Here is a 21001-nt window from a genome sequence, read left to right on the forward strand (position 1 = left end):
TTTAGGTTTATTTACTTAGAGAGTGCAGGAGGGGTAGAGAGTGAAGGAGAGAGAATATCCCAAGCAGACTCTGCACTGTCAGCACAGAGCCCAATGTGGGACTGTATCCCATGACCTCTGAGATCATGACCTGAGTTGAAATCAAAAGTTGGATGCATAACTGACTAAGCCACCCATGCCCCTCATTTGTTTTGTTTCTTAAATTATACATATGAGTAAAATCACACAGTATTTTATCTTTCTCTGACTTATTTTGCTTAGTATTATTCTTTCTAGCTCAATCCATGTTGTTGCAAATGACATGATTTCCTTCCTTTTAATGGCTGATAATATTCCATTGTGTTTATGTATCACATCTTCTTTACCCATTCATCTATCTGTGGAAATTTGGGCTGCTTCATAATTTGGATATGTAAATCATGCTGCAACAAACATAGGGTTGCATGTATCCTTTTGAATTAGGATTTTTGTATTTTTGGGGATAAATACCCAGTAGTGTGACACCTGGAGTGTGGGGTAATATTATTATTTTAACAATTTTTAATGTTTATTTATTATTGAGACAGAAACAGAGAATGAGTAGGGGCAGGGCAGAGAGGGAGACACAGAATCCAAAGCAGGCTCCAGGCTCTGAGCTGTCAGCACAGAGCCCGATGTGGGGCTCGAACCCATGAACGGTGAGATCGTGACCTTGCCAAAGTCGACACTTAACCAACTGAGTCACCCAAGTGCCCTGAGGTAGTTGTATTATTAAGTTTTTGAGGAACTTCCCATAATGTTTTCCACAGTGGCTGTACCAGTTTGCATTCCCACCAACAGTGCACAAATGTTCCTTTTTCTCCACATCCTCTCCCAACACCTGTTGTTTTTTGTGTTGTTAATTTTAGCCGTTTTGACAGGTGTGAGATGATATGTTGTTATGGTTTTGATTTGCATTTCCCTGATTATTGGCTATGTTGGCCAACTTTTCACATGCCTGTTGACCATCTGTATGTCTTCTTTAGAAAAATGTCTATTCAGGTCTTCTGCCCACTTTTAAAAATTGGATTGTGTCATGATATTAAATTGTGTAAGTTCTTTATATATTTTGGGTATTAAACTTTTATTTAAAAATTTAAAAAAAATTTAAATGTTTATTTCTGAGAGAGAGAGAGAGAGAGAGAGAGAGAGAGAGAGAGAGACTGTGGGAGAGAAAGAGAGGGACAAGGCATGTGCAGGGGAGAGGTAGAGAGGGAGATACAGAATCCAAAGCAGGCTTCAGGCTCTGAGCTGTTAGTACAGAGCCCAATGCGGGGCTCAAACTCAGCAACTGTGAGATCATGACATGAGCCAAAGTCAGATGCCTAACTGACTGAGCCACCTAGGTGCCCCTAACCATTTTTTTTAAAGTTTATTTATTTTGAGAGAGACAACATTAGTTGGGGAGGGGCAGAGAAGAGGGAGAGAAAAAGACTCCCAAACAGTTTCCACACTGTCAGGGCAGAGTCCATGTAAGGCTTGAACTCATGAACTGGGAGATCATGACCTGAAATGAAATCAAGAGTGGGATGCTTAACTGACTGATCTAGGTGCCCCTAACCCTTTATTGGTTGTATGATTTGCAGTTATCTTCTTCCATTGAGTAGGTTACCTTTTCATTTTGTTGAAACAGCTTTGGTGTACAAAAGCTTTTTAGTTGGATGTAATCCAATTTGTTTATTTTAGCTTTTGTTGCTTTTGCCTGAAGAGACTGTTTCAAAAAATATTGCTAAGACCAATGTCAAAGAGCTTACTGCCTGCGTTTTCTTCTGTGTTTTATGGTTTCAGGTCTTACATTCCGCTCTTTATTGCATTTTGAGTTTATTTTTGGCACAAGATATTGGTTGTGTTTCATTTTTTTCATATAACTGTCTCATTTTCCCGACACCATTTATTGAAGAGTAATTGATCATACATACTAGGAATTATTTCTGGGTTCTCTATAATGTTGATCTGTGTATCTGTTTTTGTGGTTTTTAGTATAGTTTGAAATCAGGGAGCATGATACTTTGAGCTTTGTTCTTAAGATTACTTTGGGTATTTGGAGTCTTTGGTGGTTCCATTACAAATTTTAGGATTATTTGTTCCAGTTCTTTGAAAAATGCTGTTGGTATTTTTGATGGGGATGGCATTGTATCTGCAGATTTCACTGAGTATTATGGATATTTTAACAACATTAATTCTTGGAGCCGTTGAGAATTATATATATCTTTTCATTTACTTATCATTTTCAGTTTCTTTCATCAGTGGTTTATAGTTTTCAGAGTACAGGTGTTTGACCTTCTCAGTTAAATTTATTCCTTTTTTTTAGGGCAAATGTGAATGTTTTCTTAATTTTTCTTTCTGTTAGCTTATTATTAGTTTATAGAGATACAACCAATTTCCATATGTTAATGTTGTATTCTACAACTTTACTGAATTCATTTATTAGTTCTAATAGTTTTGTAGTAGTCTTTAGGGTTTTCTGTCTATAGAATTAAATTTTCTACAAGTAATGACAATTTTACATCTTCTTTTCTAATTTGGATACCTTTTATTTCTTTTTCTTGCCTATTTGCTGTTGCTTGGAGTTCCAGTATGGTGTAGAATAAAAATGGTCAGAGTGGTTATCCTTATCTTGATCCGCATCTTAGAGGAAAATCTTTCAGCTTTTCAACATTGACTGTGATGTTAGCTCTGGATCTTACACATGTAGCCTTTGTTATGTTGAGGTATGTTTCTTCTGTACCCACCTAATGTTGAGACTTTTTATCATAGGTGGATGTTGAATTTTGTCAAGGGCTTTTTCTGCATCTACTGAGATGCCCATATGATTCTCATCCCTCTAATAAATCCTGCTTAGTCCTGGAGTATGATCTTTTTAATATATTGTTGAATTAATTTTGCTAATATTTGGAGGATTTTTGCATCTATGTTCAGCGATATGGGCAGAATGTCTGGCATTAGTTTTAGGAAATGCTGGCACTGTAAAGTGATTTTGGAAGCATTCCTTCATTTTCAGTTTTTTTCAAATAATTTGAGAAGGATAGGTACTAATTCAGAATGTTTGGTAGAATTCACCTGTGAAGCCATCTGGTCCTGGGCCTTTCTTAGGTTTTTAGGAATTTAAAATTGCAGATTTAATTCATTAGTTGTAATTATTCTATTCAGATTTAAAAAAATTTTTTTTTAAGATTTTATTTTTTTGGTTATCTCCACAATCACTGTGAGGCTTGAACTCAAAACCCCTAGATCGAGAGTCGCTCACTCTATCTCCTGTCTCAGCTAGGTATTCCAGTCTATTCAGACTTTTTATTTCTTTGTGACTCAATTTTATAAGTCATGAGTTTTAGGAATTTAACTATTTGTTCTAGGTTTTACAGTTTGTAGGCATATACTGGACTGTAGTCTTATCTTTTGTATTTCTACAGGGTCGGTTGTATCTTCGGATTTTATTTATTTGTGCCCTCTTTTTTTTTCATTGATGGATATAGTTAATGATTTATTGATTTCCTTTTCAGAGAACCTACTATTAGTTTCATTTATCTTTTTAAAGTCTCCGTTTCATTTATTTCTGATCTAATCTTTACTCTTTCCTTTCTTCTGCTAACTTTAGGCTTTGCTCTTCTTTTTCTGGTTTGTAAAATTAAGTTGTGTGTCTGGGATTTTTTTCTTTAGGTAGTCCTGCATCACTATGAACTTCACTCTTAGAACTGCTTTTGTTGGGGTGCCTGGGTGGCTCAGTCGGTTAAGCATCCAGCTTCAGCTCAGGTCATGATCTCACCACGGTTCATGGGTTTGAGCCCTGCGTCGGGCTCTGTGCTGACCACTAGCTCAGAGCCTGGAGCCTGCTTTAGATTCTGTATCTTCTCTCTCTCTCTGACCCTCCCTTGCTCATGCTGTCTCTCTCTGTCTCTCAAAAATAATAATTAAAAAAAACATTAAAAAAATTAGAACTGCTTTTGTTGCATACCATAGATTTTGGAAAGTTGTGTTTCCATTTTCATTTCTATGAAGGTATTTTTTTAAATTCTTTTTTATTTCTTTGTTGACTCGTTGTGTGTTTAGTAGCATGTTGTTTATTAGTCTGCCCATGTTTGTATTTTTTTTCCTGTTTCCTTCTTGTAATTCATTTCTAGTTTTATACTGTTGTGGTTAGAAAAGATCCTTGATATAATTTTAGTCTTCTTGTATTTATTGAGACTTGTTTTGTGGGCCAGCTTGTGATTTATCCTAGAGAATGTTCCATGTGCACTTGAAAAGAAGGTGTATTTTGCAGCTTTTGGATAAAATGTTCTGTATATATCTATTTAGTTAATCTGGTCCAATGTGTTGTTTAAGGTCAGTCTTTATGGTTTTCTGTCTAATTGAGCAGTCTTTTGATGTAAGTGAGATATTATTGTTAACCTACTCTTACTCTGTTATTTTCAATTTTTCCCTTTTTGTCTGTTAATATTTGCTTTATATATTTAGGTGTTCCTTTGTTGAGTGAGTTCATGTTTACGGATATTATCTTTTCTTTTTGAATTGACCCCCTTTATAATTCTCTAATGCCCTTCTTTGTGTTTTGTTACTGCAAAATTTGTTTATGTGGTTTTATTTCATTTTTTCCCCATTTGAATAAATAGGTATTTGTATGCTTTTCCTCCTTTATTCTGTTAATGCTAAATCATTAATTATATGTAGAGCTTTTGTGATATTAAATCCTCCACAAAATCTTTGAATTGTTTTTTGTTGTGATGCCAAAATTCAGTTTGCTAGTAATTTGAGACTTTTGCATCTCTGTTCATTAATGTGATTTGCTTTTATATGTTCTTTTACTGTTACTATTGCCTTTTATAGTAGAATCATCAGAGTAAGTGGGTAACCTTCTGTGCTTTTTTATTCTTTTGGGAAGGTTTAGGTAAATGGAGATTATATATTCTTTGAAGGTTAGAACTTCACATATTTGGTAATGCTATTTGTGCCTTTTGTGTGGGCAGCTTACTGATTTTCTGTCACTGTTTTAGTTCCATATGCTCTATATGTTGGTCTTGTTGTTAATTTTTTTAAATTCTTAATTCAGACTTGTCAGAGGCTTGTGTGTCGATACGTTTTTTAAGCCAATCTGTAAGTAATTTTGGGGTCTGACTTATTTTGAGAGAGATAGAGTGCGAATGGGGAGGGGGAGAGAATGAATTCCAAGCAGGCTCTGCGCTTAGTGCAGAGTTGGATGTGGGGCTCTGTCTCCCAACCATGAATGAGATCTTGACCTGAGCCAAAATTTAGAGTTGGATGCTTAACTGAGCCACCCAGGCACCCTTATATTTTTAATACTTTTAATCCTTAAGTTTATGGTCTTTATGGCTTTATTATTTCAAGTTTTTAAAGGAATGTAGTTAGCTTTCATGCTTTTGTCTTGATTCCACTGGTGTTTTATAATTTTGAATTGTGATCTTGTCTTCAGATAAGCATTATCTCTGAGAATCGTTTATAGTCTGGGTTAAGGGTGTGTTCTTTGAGGGAAGTTTTGTCTTTACCCAGAACTAATATTTGATCATACTTACCTTTGGGGTTCTTTAAGCAATAGATGGTATAAACTCTAACTTAGGCCCTTGAGGGCAGCTTTGTGGTTGTGAATAATTTTCAGGGGAAACTTTTCCACTTCACCTGGATCCCAGGCAGAGGCAGAAAAACTTTGATTTTATCCTTGACTGATGGGAGGATTTTGTCCCCCCAATCTCCCTTTCATTAATAATGTTACCATCAGAGGGCACCTGGGTGGCTTAGTTGGTTAAGTCTGTCTGTTGATATCAGCTCAGGTCATGATCTCATAGTTCATGGGATTGAGCCTGCATTGGGTTCCACAATGACAGTACAGAGCCTGCTTGGTATTATCTCTCGCTCTTGCTCCTACCCACTTGTGCGTGCACTTTCTTTCTTAAAATAAATAAATAAATAAAATAATAATGTCACCCTCTGAGTTTGGAGTTTCAGTGAGAAAGTATTTTACCTTACTGAGCCCACCTCCTACTCACTGCCTCACTTGTATGTAATAAACTTAGACTGCTTATTCTTTCCATGGCAGTTTTAGAACAGTTAAGTTTCATAGTTCCTTCTTTTTCCAAGCCAAGAAGTAAGCTTCTTTTCAGCCTGGCTATACAATTAAAAGAATGTTTATTGCCTTCTTACCAGTATCTCTAGGGATTTTATTGCAGAGAGTTCTTAGATTTTTTTTCTACTTTTCCATATTGCTGGAAAGGAAAGTTGGTATTTTTAAATGGGTTATACAAAGCAATTGTGTGTTCTCAGTTTAACAGTTTTCCTTTCAGACAAGAAGACTAAGTATAAGTAGTCTTCCATTGTTGATAATGGCAAAATAATTCTATGAAACAAAGTATTTTATGGTGGTTTTAAGCTTGGACTCCTGAGCCAGATAATGTGGGGTAGAATGTAAATTCCATTACTTACTACCTGCGTGATCTTTGCAAATCTGTGTTTATTTTCTCTGCCTCAGTATCTTCATCTTTAAAGAGTCTTTTTTAGGATTTTATTTTTTTGAGTGATTTCTACACCTGATGTGGGGCTCAGACTCATAAACCCGGAGATCAAGAGTTGCACACTTCTCCTCCGCTGAGCCAGCCAGGCACCTCTAAAGAGTCTTAATAGGACTTACCCCAGAGTGTTGTTATGATAATTAAGTGAATCATTACATGTTCGTTTACAAGTGTCTGACATATCAAATAGTAAGTGTTGGCCATCACTGTTGTTGTCATTTATTAGTAACCTTGCTAGCCATAACTTCTCTTGGTATTCTTTTTCTTCATGCAAAACCTTTCTCTGACTTTTGTATAGGAAAAAATGCAGTTTTTTTTTTAAGCTGTAGAAGGCGTAGTTTAGATTTGGAGTACCGTAATATTTATTTCCTGTTCTCCTATTTTATAAATTAGTTCAGGCAGAAAAAAGAAGCTATTGTCACTCCCTTAAGCTACTACTAAATTTTACATTGTTCATCAATAAGTTACCTCCTTTTCAAAATCCATGTGTTTATGTTATCTCTTCAATTTTATGTTGTCTGTTAAGAACCTTTCCTCTCTTCAGACTCCTAATGAAAATCTCTTCCTGTTGTGTATGCTTCGTCTGGGGATACTCTAAAAGGGGTCTGAAGGATTTCAGTCACTGTTACGAGTCATTCTATGCCTTTGGCCTAAACATTATGAAAACAACTCTTTCCTGCAGCCGTTTAGTTTTTCCCTGTTGCATAATTGCCTTTTTTCTTATGTGAAAACATTTCTCTTTTTCCTGTTAAGGATAGCGTGTTTAGAAACAAGGGACCTCAGAGATCATCTACTGCTGTTGTATTCAGGCATTTTAAAGTATGAAATCCTTTTTTTTTTCCTGCCACAAAGATACACATACACACATGTATATGTGTGGGTGAATGGATATAGTAGATCAATTACATTTCCTATGGTTGCAGCAGGAAGCCCAAATCTGGCCTTTGCTCCCTCAAAACACACATGAACTAGTTTATCTCCATAGGTTTTGAGTGGATGTAACTGACCTACATAGAAACAAAATTCACCCAAGACTACATACTAACTAGCCATGTAAGGACTTGGCCTGACTAATTGTTATTTCCTGCCAACAGGAATCTCAGTTTTGCCTGGCAGTTGTTACCAACTTCAATTTCTAGTGATAAACTTTTAGATAAGTCTGTTAGGAACAATTTATTTTTCCTTCAAAAATATTTTTTTTCTTAATGTTTATTTTTGAGAGAAAGAGAGAGAATGAGCAGGGGAGGGCCAAAGAGACAAGAAGACACAGAATCCAAAGCAGGCTCTAGACTCTGAGCTGTCAGCACAGAGCCTAATGCAGGGCTCGAACTCAGCAACTTGTGAGATCATGACCTGAGCCAAAATCAGATGCTCAATCCACTGAGCCACCCAGGTGTCCTAGGAACAGTTTCTTCATCTTTAAAGGAACTGGTTCCAGTAAATTAGTTTCTGTGCAGATGTACTGTCCCTTGTGCTTTAGAGATTTCCTTTTATGAAGTAAAAAATACCTCCGAAGGACCAGGAATACCTGCTAAGTGACATACATCAAAGCTATATAAACTTTAAATTATTTTCTAAAGGCCGTTCTATCATTTACATATTCACTTAACCAAATACATTTTTATTGCTTTCTTTGGCAGTCACTGTTCTGCCTGCTGGGGATTTTGGTACATGTCAAAGTTCTCCATCTGCTGTTTCCTTACTCTTTCTTCTGACCTGGGCAATCCCATCGACTTTACGGCTTCAATATTTTTTACTTTCTGTGATTGAGAATAGTCTCTGCTCTGAGTGAGGGCTGGGCGGAGGCCTCCAGCTTCTTGGCCACACTGTCTTGTTTTAAAATCTGTAACACAGTTGAGATGCGTGAGAAATACTGGCAGCCTGCCCCTAGTCTGTATGCCTTGACTAGGATCTTAGGGTAGAGGGAATTTCTTCTCCGCCATGCTGGAGTAGGATTAGCCTAGGAGGAAGAGAGAGAAAGTGGATCATGGCTCAAGTGCTACAGACTCTGATCATTCTTACCAAGATTCAGTATGGTTTTTTGAATAAATGCCATTTCATTTGTTTTATGCTCAATTCCCCAAGACTTTAAATTGTTGGGGTTTGTGTTTTTGCTTGTTTTCCTTAGCAATAGTTGTTTTGCTGGGGAGTGGCCAATGGAATTGCTTTTAGGGTGTCATTACCTGATTGATTGTCAGCATTGGACCACACTTCCATCTCTGGAAAACCTCACTTATGTGTTGTGTGTGATCCTTTTGAGGATTGCATAATTCCATTTACTAACATATCTTTGAGGAATTTTGCGTGTATATTCTTGAGAAAGATTTGTAGTTTTCTCTTTTTTGTACTTTGGCTTTGATATCTCTGTATAATAGTTTCATAGAGGGAGTTGATTTTCTGGAGCTGGGTTGAGTAGACTTGTTCTTAATTCTTATTTAAATATTTCTTAGAATTCTCCAGTGAAATCATTAGGCCCAGGAGATTTCAATTTGGGGGAGGTGTTTGTTTGAGATACAGTTTCGTTGAAAAAATAATTGTAGAGCTATTCGAAGTATTTCATATGAGTTAACTATTAGTAGAGTTTTACTTTTTGAGGAATTCATTTGTTTCACCCAGATTGTCAAATGTATGTGTATAGATCCATTTCTTCACTTTACTTTGCTTGTAAATGTTTTTGGTGTGTGTAGTGACATCCTTCCTTTTAATTCTGTAACTGGTAATTTGTGTGTTCTCTTTTTTTTCTTTACTAACCTTGCTAGAAGTTTCTCAATTATATTGATCTTTTCAAAGAACCAAATTTCCATCAATTTCTTGTCTTACCTGTTTTTGACTCCTTTCCTTCTGTTTATTTTGCTTTTTCTAGTTTTTTTAGGAGTTCAGGCTATTGACTTAGACCTTTCCTTTTTTTCTAATGTAAACATTTAGGTCATAAATCCTCTTCTTAGCATGGCTTTAGCTATATTCCACAGTCAAATTTTAATATATCAATTTTTCTTGTTTCCAGTTTATTGTATTTTTTTTAATGAGTCCTCTTTAACCTGTGGAGTATTTTAAAAATGAGTTGTGTTCCAAGTGTTTCTAATTTTTTCTTAATTTTCGGTTACTGTTTTCTGCTCTGATTTCCTTACAGTTATAGAGCACTGGCTTTAGTCTTCAGTTTGGTAAGAGTTATTTAATGACCTAGGGTATGGCCTGGCTTATGAACGTTCCATAGACAATCGAAAAGAATGAGTATTCCGATGCTGAATAGAGTGTCCTATATAGATCTTGTTAGTTGATGTATTGTTGAATTCTATATTGCTGATTTTCTACTAATAATTCTAGCAATTGATAAATATTTGACATCGTCAGTTATATTGTGCTTTTCCTATTTTCCCATTTTCTTCCCATTCTATTTTTGTTTCATTTGTTTCCCAGCTATGTTCTTTTGTGCATAAATATTTTGTAATGTCCTTTTCTTTCCCCTAGTAAAATTCTTTGCTCTCTAGTGTAGTTTTTAAAATGAATGTTTGCATTATATATCTTTTTCTGTCCCTTTGTTTTCAGTTTACGTGTGTCATTATATTTGAAGTAAGTATGTTTTAGATAGTAGATAATGGTTTTTCCCCCTACTCTATTTAGACCATGTGCTTTCATGTAATTATTTGTGTGTTAGAGATTAGGTTTGCCATTTTATTACTTGGTTTCTGTTCATTACGCTTTTCATTTTTTTTCTTGCCTTTCTAATAGGTTATATAAACTTTTTAGAATTTTGTTTTTAGTGTTTTGAGAGTATCTTTTTACATAGCTGTTTTTGATTATTGCTCTTGGTATTACATTTTTTTATATACCAATTACGGTAGTATAGTTGAGATTTGAACAACACGAGTTTGAGCTGCATGGGTCTATTTATATGCACACTTTTCCCAATGAATACAGTGTAGTACCATAAATGTTATTCTCTTTTTCTTAGGATTTTCTTTTTTTTATTATTTTCTTTATTTTTAGAGAGCGAGAGTACAAGCAGGGGAGAGGGGCAGAAGGAGAAAGGGAATTTTTTAAAATGCTTTATTTATTTATTTTTTTATTTTTTGAGAGAGAGAGAGAAAGAGAGAGAAAGATACAGAATCCGAAGACAGGCTCCGGGCTCTGAGCTAGCCATCAGCACAGAGCCCGACACAGGGCTCAAACCCATGAACCGGCTGATCATGACCTGAGCTGAAGTTGGACGTTTAACTGACTGAGCCACCCAGACACCCCAGGAGAGAGAGAATCTTGAGTAGGCCCATGTTCATTGCAGAGCCGGACGTGGGGCTCAATCCCATGACCTTGGGATCATGACCTGAGCCCAAATCAAGAGTCAGCCGCTAAGGGGCCCACCTTATGATTTTCTTAATAATTTAATATTTTATTTTTTCTAGCTTATTATAAGAATACAGTATATAACACATATGACACACAAAATAGATGTTAATTGACTTTGTTATTGGTAAGTAAGGCCTCCAGTCACCAGTAGGGTATTCCTACTTAAGATTTTGGGAAAATTGAGAGGTATATGCAGATTTTTCACCTTTGGGACGGGGTGGAAGTTGGCACCCCTAATCCCTGTTGGTCAGGAGTCAACCGTATATTGGTGACAGTATTTTACTACCTTGAGTGAAGTATAGAAATGTTACCTCCCTTTAGGAGCCTTTACTTCCCCCCTTTTATAATTGTCTTAATTTTTTTCTCTACATATATTGGGCCACATGTCAGAGAAAGTTAAAATGTTTGCTTTTAGCCATCAAATATAATTTAATCCTAAATAGAAGCATAAGCTTTCATATTTTTCCCAGTTTCTTCCACTCTATTGCTCTTTCTTTTTTTTTTTTTTTTTTCCATGTTTCCTTATGTTATTGTTTCCTTTCTGGTTAGAGAACTACTTTTAGATATTTCTTTAGTGATGAACTATTGGTGATAAAATCTCTTAAATTTTACTTTTTCTGAGAATGTTCCTTCATTCCTATACAATATTTTCTCTTAATAAGAGAATTCTGTATTAATAGCACTTTGCTTTTAGCACCTGGAAAATATTATGTAAACTTCCATATGGCCTTGTGGTTGTAGATGAGAAATCTATCCTAATTTGAATTGTCACTTTCTCTTAAGTAAATGCTTTTTCTAGTTGCTTTCAAGATTTTTTCCTTTATCTGTGGTTTTCAGTAGTTTGATTATGATGTGTCTCAGGGTGTATTTGTTTGGAATCATTTTCTTTGGGATCCACTTGGCTTCTTGAATTTGTGTTTTTACTTCTTGCCAAATTTGTGAAAATTTTAGCTAGCATTTCCTCAAAGATTTTATTATCCTGAAACTGTTTTGTCTTCTCTTTTACAGACCCTAGGGACAAGACTGTTCCATTTTTTTCATAGTCTCAACGTGCCTCTGAAGGGCTGGTCATTTTTGTTTTTTCAGTTTATTTTCTTTTTGTTGTTTAGATTGGGTAATTTCTATTCATCTGTCTTGAAAATCGTTGATTCTTTTCTTTTTCATCTTCATATTCTCCTGTTGAGCACATCAAGTCTTTATATTTTTAAGTTACACAGTTTCTATTGGTTCTTGTATATCTTCTGTTTCTTTGCAGAAATATTCTAATTAAAAATGTTTAAGCTTATTTATTTGGGTGGGGGTGGAGAGAATCACAAGCAGGCTCTGCGCTATCAATGCAGAGGCAAACAAAGGACGGTGAGATCATGACCTGGGCTGAGATCAAAAGTTGGGTGCTTAACTGAGACACCTAGGTGCCCCTTTCTTTTCTTTTTTTGACAGCATTTATAATGGCTAATTGAAATGTTTTTAAGGTGGCTACTTCAAAATTCTTGTCATGTCAGTGTTGGCATCTGTTGGTTGCTTGTTCTCATTCTCGTTGAGATTTCCCTGGTTCTTTGTATTGATGAGTGATTTTAGTAGTATTCGAGACATTTTGGGGAATATTTTGTGAGACTCTAGACCATACTTAATCTTCTTTATTGCAAGGAGTTACTTTGATAGCATACAGGTTGTAGCCAGCATTTGTGGGTTGTGGTTCTAATGATAATTTAATTTCTAGAAGTTTTGTATAATTATCTTGTTCTACTTTGTGTGTATCTTATCCAGAGACCTAATTGAAAGCCATGCATGTATTTCACACTGTAGCTGAGTTTTAAAGCCTTTTGCTCTTTTAATTTTGGTCAGTTTTACATGTAGCTTATGATTTGGTATCTATTATTTCATGATTTAACTGTTCTTTTTCCTAGTTCCCTCCTGTCCTAAATCCTTCTCCTTCTGTTTGATAGATGCTGCGTGCTATAGCTGGATGTTGGTGTTAGTGGAAATTTAGGCTTCCCTCTCACTTCTGCTGTCACCACTCCAGTGGGGGAAACTAAACTGCCTGTTACCACAGGGCTGAAGTGGCAGTTCAGTAATACGCTGTTTCTGCTGATACCACTACTAAGGAGTAACTGTGATTTGGAACTTGGCTTTTGGATGGCAGAGTTAGAACAGGCTTCCTGCTGGCTCCCGGCTAGTGCCAGGAGGCACATGGAACTCTAGGTTCCCTGCTTGATTTCCATGGCACTACTGGAGATGGTCTCTGTTTCTTCCTCATTGGGTTTGGCGGGAGCAGAGTTGGTGTTGTCAGAAAGGTTTCCGTATTCCTAGAAACCCTTTTTTTCCTGGTCATTTGGCTAGAGCAAGCAAGTTTTCTTGGCCTGTTTTCATCAATGCCTGTTGGCATTTCTGGGTTGTAGGATTCTCCAGAGCTAAGTCTATAGCATGTGGGAGATGAAAACAAAACTGATGACTGAGAGTAGAAAATAACTTATACATTTGGAAATAATTCCATACATCTGTGGTCAGTAGTTTTTTGGTAAAGTTACCAAGATATATTCAGTAGGGAAAGAATAGTTTCTTCAACAAATGATGCTTGGACAACTGGATACCCACATGTAAAAGAAATAAGCTTCACCCCTACCTAAGTATATACCTACCATATGGAAAAATAAGCTCCAAAAGACTGAAAAGACTAAATGTTAGAAGCTAAAGCCATAAATCTTTTAGAAGAAAATACATAGGTAATTCTTCATTCCCTTGGACTTGGCAGGTAATTCATAGATATAACATCAAAAGAAATAAATGAATAAATATGGCTTCATGAAAATTTAAAACTTTGTGTATCCACGTATATGATCAAGAATGTGAAAAGACACCAACAAATGGGAGAAAATATGTGTATATTATATATCCAGTAAAGCTCTAGCATCCAGAATATAAAAAGAACTTCTAGAACTCAACAAAAAGATTATCAATCCAGTTTTTAAAATGGGCAAAGAACTTGATTAGACATTTCTTCAAAGATGTTCAAATGACCAACAAGCACATGAAAAAAATGCTGAACATAATTTGATATTATGGAAATGCAAATCAAGAACACATTGAAGTACTGCCTCATACCTACTTGAATAGCTTCAGTCAAAAGAATAGAAAATAACATATGTTGGCAAGGATTTAGAGAAATTGGAACCCTTATGCATTGTTAGTGGGAATGTAAAATGCTACAGCTGCTGTGGAAAGGAGTTTGATGGTACTTTAAAAAGTTAAACAGAATTTCCATATGAACCATCAATTCTACTTCTCCATACATACCCAAAAGAATTGAAAGTAGTGTTCCTGGTAGCATGATTCACAGTACTCAAAAAGTGGAAACAATCTAAATGCCATTAACTGTTAAACAAAATGTGATATAAATGTGGAATATTACTTAACCATTAAGAAAAGAGAAACTAAGGGTGTGTACATGATACAACATAGATAAACCTTGAATACATTATACTAAGTGAAAAAGCCAGACCCAGGTTCTAAGTGTTTGGTTCCATTTATATGAAATGTCTATCATAGGTCAATCCATCAAACAGGAAGCAGTTGTGTGCTTGCCAGGGCCCTAGGAAAGGGGGAGGGTTATTTGATGGGTGTGGTATTTTTTGGTTTGATGAAAATGTTTTGGAACTCAATAGAGGTGATGATTGCACAGTATTGTCCATGTACTAAATGCCACTAAATTGTACAAAATGGTTAGTTTTATATTGTATGAATGTTACCTCAATAAAAAGAAATGGAAAGAAAACTTAGAGTTCCCCAGCCAGGCTGCCACTTTCTTTTCCCCTTTTAGAATTTTCTTATTTTTAATGTTTTTGTTTGTTTCACTTAGCTGCAGGTATAGGGAGAAATGCGTCTCTCCATATATTTATTCTCTAGAAGAGAACATTAGACTCACCTTAGCAGCTTTTTAAAAGACTAATGCTTGAGGTACCTGGGTGGCTCAGTTTAATTAAGCATCTGACTCTTGGTTTGTGGGTTCAAGTCTCAGATCGGGTGCTGACAGTGCAGGGCCTGCTTGGGATTCTCTCTCTCCTCTCTTTCTCTCTGCCCTCTGATGCTTGCTCACTCTCTCTCTCTCTCTCTCTCAAGTAAGTAAAACATAAAGAAAAAAAAAGACTAATGCTTGATCTCCATTTTGGACCAATTTAATGAGAATGGGTGAGGGGTGGGGGAGGTGAGTTATATCAGTATAAAAATTTTTTATATGTTATTTAAATGGCAATCACCATTGTGAAGCAGTACATGAAGCACATACTTTCTGCCATTTATGAGTTTTGCAGGTAGCTTTTTGACCCAGGCTGGCCAGTAAGACATGGAGGAAAGCTCTTTGTAAAGTAACCTTACTAAGAAGGTTGTTCTTTTGGACATTGTCATGTACTGGTATGAATTTTGAAATTGCTGTGACCATCTTGGTAATAGCCTACAAAGACAGTTAATATCAGGACTGCAGATAAGAGATATAGAAAGAAACCTGGTGCTTGACTACATCTCTGTCTGCTTGAATTAGCCATCTCTGGAGTCTGTTGTACCTCTGTATTTTCTTTAAATGAAAACATATACGTACGTGCTCATTGTTTTGGCTCTGGGCTTTAATTGTAATATGTAGCTAGAAGTTTCCAAACTGCTATAGCTAATGAGAGAATAACTAGTACTAAGGTATACTACTATTTGCTAACATGTTTTCCTAACATTTGTCTTATATAAATAATACTGTAGTGAACATACTGATATGTATAGTGATTTCATCATAATACTAGATTTTGTTTGTCACTAAGGCTAGAATGCCAAAAGTAGTCAATATTATTATTGCTCTTATTTAATATTTTCCAATTACTTTCATAATACATTAAATCTATCTATAATGTTAGCAGTAGTAAGTATTTTTTATCTTACTCGTTGGATTTTTTGGTTTGTTGTTTGCTCATAGCATGACATTATAGTTTTCCACTTTGATTTCTTTTATTACCAGATGTGTCAATTATTTCTTCATGTTTTTATTAGTTATATTCCCCCCAAGTTTTTATTTAAAGTGCAGTTAGTTAACAAACAGTGCAATATTCATTTCAGATATAGAATTTAGTGATTCATCACTTACATGCAAATTACATTTCGTTTTTTAGGATATTACCTAGTCAAGTCATGCCCTTTGTTCTACAACTTAGTAACTGTGGAACTTAGGGAAGTTATACTTGCTTTTACTAAAACAGCAGGATAATGATGCCTACAAGAGGGAATTGATATGAGGTTAAAATGAGGTATGTTTCAAAAGTTGCCTGAATACTTGCATAATTAAAATATTATTCATAAATTACTTGTCAATTTTCATCATTATTGGGTTTTTGATGACTGTTTTATATGCAGAAATATTAAATTTTATTTAGTTACATGTGTCACTTTCTAGTCCTAATTTAAATGGAAGAATAAAAACAGTGAGACAAGGGGCACTTGGGTGGCTCAGTGGGTTAAGTGTCTGACTTCAGCTCAGGTCATGATCTTATGGTTCGTGGGTTTGAGCCCCGTGTCGGACTCTGCACTGACAGCTCAGAGCCTGGAGCCTGCCTTGGATTCTGTGTCTCCCTCTGTCTCTGCCCTTCATGCACTCACGCTGTGTCTCTCTCTCTCTCTCAAAAATAAACACACATTAAAAAAAAAACCCAATAAGACAAATGATAAATATATATATGTGAGTTACTGTGGCAATAATATGAAATTATCAAAATCCCATGATACTAGTTTGAAAGCAGATGCCATTTCAATCAGAAGTTTTCTTTAATGCCATCATATTTATTATATGCTCTCTGAACCTTCTGAATAAAAATCAGAGTATTCTTTTTTTAGTTTATTTATTTTTTAGTAATCTCTACACCCTAATGATCAGGGACTCAAGAGTTACATGCTTTTCCACCTGAGCTTGTCAGGGACCCCAAGTCAGACTGTTTTTTCAGTACTATGTAGCCTGTGACGTCTTTATTCTCTATCGAATCATTGATGTGGGAATAGTTGCCAATTTAGTAGAGAAGGACAAAAATTCAAGAGCTCAAAAATCTGAAAGTATATTGCCTGTCAGTGTTGATTTCTTTTTCTTTTTCTTCTAGAAACATGATCAGGGGCAAGTTTTGTTGGATATAGTCTTCAAGCATCTTGATTTGACAGAGCGTGACTACTTTGGTTTACAGTTGGCTGACGATTCCACAGACAACCCAGTAAGTTTAAGTTGCTGTCTTTTGCTTCATTTCAGTTTTTCTCAGTTCATAATATAAGGAATTTTTGATTTATAATGTTTACTAATCCGATTAGAGAGTTAAAGTTTTAAGAATTTAATTGGAATGGTTAGAGGTAATTCTGCGTTTGTTCCTCATTTTCTTAGTGTTTTAATTAGTAAAGTTTTTTCCTAAAGATTTTCATAATTAAAAGTCAGTCTGTAAATCTAGTGCCAGTTTATTTATCTCACACCATTGAGCTGTAAATCGAATTCATGCTGCTTGAGTGACAGAGAAAATTGGGCACAACGTTTAAAATATTAATAATGCAGTATTAAAATACTGAAGTAAAATAAAAATATTTTCAGATGTTAATATATCTTAGTCTTGTATTAGCCTCCATTAAAGTGAAATTAGTTTTTTGTGGCATTCATGGCAATCTGTTTCTAACTAAAATTCTTAATTTGTTAAATGTAAATTATCCAAGTAGGAAGATTCATAGGAGACCCTCCCAAATGAGATAGAGATTAAATTTTAGAGCTCTGTAGTTCTTGAACATTAAGTTACTTGGATTGTTACTGATTCATTAATAGTTGTAATCATGGTTGTAATCAAGTTCTTCTGGTTGGAAAATTCACATAGAAATAGCTTGATGAATAATAGAAATGTTGAATTCTATGAAAAGCTGCATGCTTATACACATGGGTCTTTTACAAAAGAATAATGATACCCATTTGATTAGTACAGGAGAGTGTTTTGAAAAAGACCTTTTGTATATATAGTTTAGAAAAATTGGGGGACACCTAGGTAGCTCAGTTGGTTGAGCATCTGACTTCAGTTTGGGTCATGATCTCATGGTTCGTGAGTTTGAGCCTCATATCAGAGTCACTGCTGTCAGCCTGTAAGCATAGAGCCTGCTTCAGATGTTCTGTACCCCTCTCTCTGACCCCCTACTTTTTAAAGAACATGAATATATGATTTCAAGATGTGTATAAGCTCATCTTTGAGGCAATCCATGGAAAACTGACAGAGACACACAAATAAGTGAAATGAAAATAAAAAATGAAATGAAACAAGATTTAGAGAGAGAACAAGTAGGGTAGCTACTTGAAACTGCATAACAAAAATACTCTTTCCCCTTTGGGTAGTACAGCAGATTATGGAATACTTTTTAATCTATAAAGTTGTATTCACTTAAGATTTTTCTATACAAGTTACATGAGACTTGTACTTTAGACATACCACTATGCTTACAGTGTGGCCAGTGGCCAATAGATTTGCAAACTAGAGACTTTTAGGAGAGTGGAGCCTCCTGGCATCCGAAAGCAGGGGAGAGCACCTGAGTGGCTCAGTTGGTTGAGTGTCAAACTCTTCTTGATTTCAGTTCAGATCATGATCTCATGGTTTGTGAGATCTGTGCTGACTGGAATCTACTTAGGATTCTCTCTCTCCCTTTCTTTCTGCCCCTCCCTTGCATGTGCTGTGTCTGGCTGTCCCTCTCTCTTTCTCCCTCCATTCCTCCCTCTTTCAAAATAACTAAACATTAAAAAGGGGGGGGGGACAGAGTATCTTTGTTATTCAGTTATAAGTAGCTATCCTACTTGTTCTGTCTCCAAATCTCGTTTCATTTCACTTTTCATTTTCATTTCATTTATTTGCCTGTGTGTCTGTCAGTTTTCCATTGGTTGCCTCACAGGTGAGCTTATACACATCTTGAAATCATATATTTATATTCTCTAAAAATATTTAAGCCTCCGATTTTAAGAAGCACAGTGTTTCTGCAGCAAGATGGCAAAATGACTGCACATTTCTAGCATGTATGAAACACTGTGCACTAAGTATTTGAATCTTACCAAGTTTAATCCTAACATCATAACTGGATACTACTGTCCCCACTTCATATTTGAAAAAATGAAGGTACAGAGAAGTGAAGTAACTTGCCCAAGATCACAAAGTGCATAAATATAAGTAGTTTCAAAAGCATGCCCAGTTCAGTGCTGAGCAAGGTTTGATGGGAAGCGAATTGGGGAGGTTGTGGAGACTTTGGGGAGCTACTGGGAGAAGGTACACTGGTATAGAAGCAGCCAAGTGGGTCATCTCATTCCCTACCCATGGGCCATGTGGTAAGTAATTAGTGCTACATACCCCTAAGTTTACATTAAGTGTGAGTACTTAATTAGAGAGGGAAGTCCCAGAGCACTGGTGACACATGGCGATGACACACGGCAAAATGGAAAAATCACCCTTCCCCAGGAGACTAGGCAGCTCTGATACCCTCCTGGCCGCCCTCTGTCTTTCATCAATTACTGGAATCACGCTGTAGATTTTATCTCTTCTCCACAAGTAGGCAGACACATAAAAGATTCATAAAGCAGCTTACAGGAAATTTCAGCCTTAAAAACAGGCACTCCACAAAATAGATAACCAGCATTTGAGGAAAGCCAACACAATGAAAGAGATTCACCAAAGCGAGTGAATTTTCCAATTGTAAAATACTTTGTAAAAGTTTGTGAAATTGGAAATAGTAGTACCAGTCTTGGGGCTAATATGGAGATGAAGTGAATATTTACATGTGAAACACTTAGAACAATGTTTAAGCAGAGTAAATGCTTGATAAATAGTAATTTATCAACAAACAAATGAAAAGGACTCATTTTAAATTGGCATGATTAGAGCAGATATTATATCCATGCAAAGGGAATAATGACAGACGTTGGGAATTAAAAATATAATTGTCACAGTAAAAACCTCACAGGTTGGGATAAATAGAACAGATGCTCTAGAAAACTTAATACTTTAACATTAATAGATGTACCAAATAGTAATACACAAAGAAAATTTTAATAACACTACTAACAAGTTTAATCAGGCAATCACATAACCTCCTTGTTTTTTTAAGTATTACATTTAGAAAGATACAAATTAACTTGCAAATATGAGACATTTTGAAGATTAACAATATACCCTATGACGGGAGAAGACTGAGCAATTAATTTTGAGAAGACTATAAAGATCTCTAGGCCTAAGTTGAAACTCCTTCAGGAATTGATGGAGTTGATGATGAAATACTCATTTCTAGTAGCTATTTCTTTTTTTTATTGAGATTTAATTGACATGTATCATTATATTAGTTTCAGATGTACAATATAATGATTTGATATTTGTGTATATTATGAAATGATCACCACAGTAATTATAATTAACATCATCACCATAAAGTTACAAATATTTTTCCTTGTGATGAACTTTTAAAATCTATTTTCTTAGCAACTTTCAAATATACAGCATATTAACTATCATTAATATAAAATATTAACTACAGTCACCATGCCATACATTACATCCCCAGGACTTAATTATTTTATAACTGGAAGTATGTACTGTTTGACTCCCTTTACCATTTCACTCATGCCCTATGCCCCTCCTCGGGGAGCCACTTACCTGTTCTCTGTATCTAAGAGTTCAGTATTTGGTAAGGTTTGGCTTTTGGTTTTTTGCTTTTAGTTTCCACTTATAAGTGAGATCATAGTGGTATTTTTTTTAACTTGTCTGATTTATTTTATTTAGCACAGTACCCTCAAAAGTCTGTACAAGTTGTCACAAGATTCCCTTCCTTTTTTATGGTTCAGTAATATTCCTGCGTGTGTGTTTGCATGTGTGCACGTGCACTCTATCCTTTTTATCCACTCATCTATCAGTAGACACTTAAGTCGGCTATTGTAAATAGTGCTTCATTGAACACAAAGATACAGACATCTTTTCCAGTTAGTGTTTTTGTTTCCTTTGGATAAATACCAAAGTGCAATTTCTGGATTATATAGAAGTTCTATTTTTAATTTTTTGAGAAACCTCTGTACTGTATTCCATAGTGACTGCAACACTTTATATTCCAACTAC

At 35.5% G+C, this 21001-nt stretch overlaps 1 protein-coding gene across 3 annotated transcripts in view; it reads left to right on the forward strand.

Annotated features, from left to right (window-relative positions):
• PTPN4 (protein tyrosine phosphatase non-receptor type 4) overlaps window positions 1–21001 on the forward strand; it is a 207932-nt gene that overhangs the window by 61652 nt on the left and 125279 nt on the right. For all 3 annotated transcript variants that reach the window (XM_029934710.1, XM_029934712.1, XM_029934711.1), the window contains exon 3: window positions 17000–17107. In XM_029934710.1, coding sequence (XP_029790570.1) covers window positions 17000–17107 — 108 coding nt within the window. The remainder of the gene's footprint in view (window positions 1–16999; window positions 17108–21001) is intronic.

Source organism: Suricata suricatta, chromosome 3 (assembly GCF_006229205.1).
Source record: "Suricata suricatta isolate VVHF042 chromosome 3, meerkat_22Aug2017_6uvM2_HiC, whole genome shotgun sequence".
In the NCBI taxonomy this organism is placed as follows: Eukaryota; Metazoa; Chordata; class Mammalia; order Carnivora; family Herpestidae; genus Suricata; species Suricata suricatta.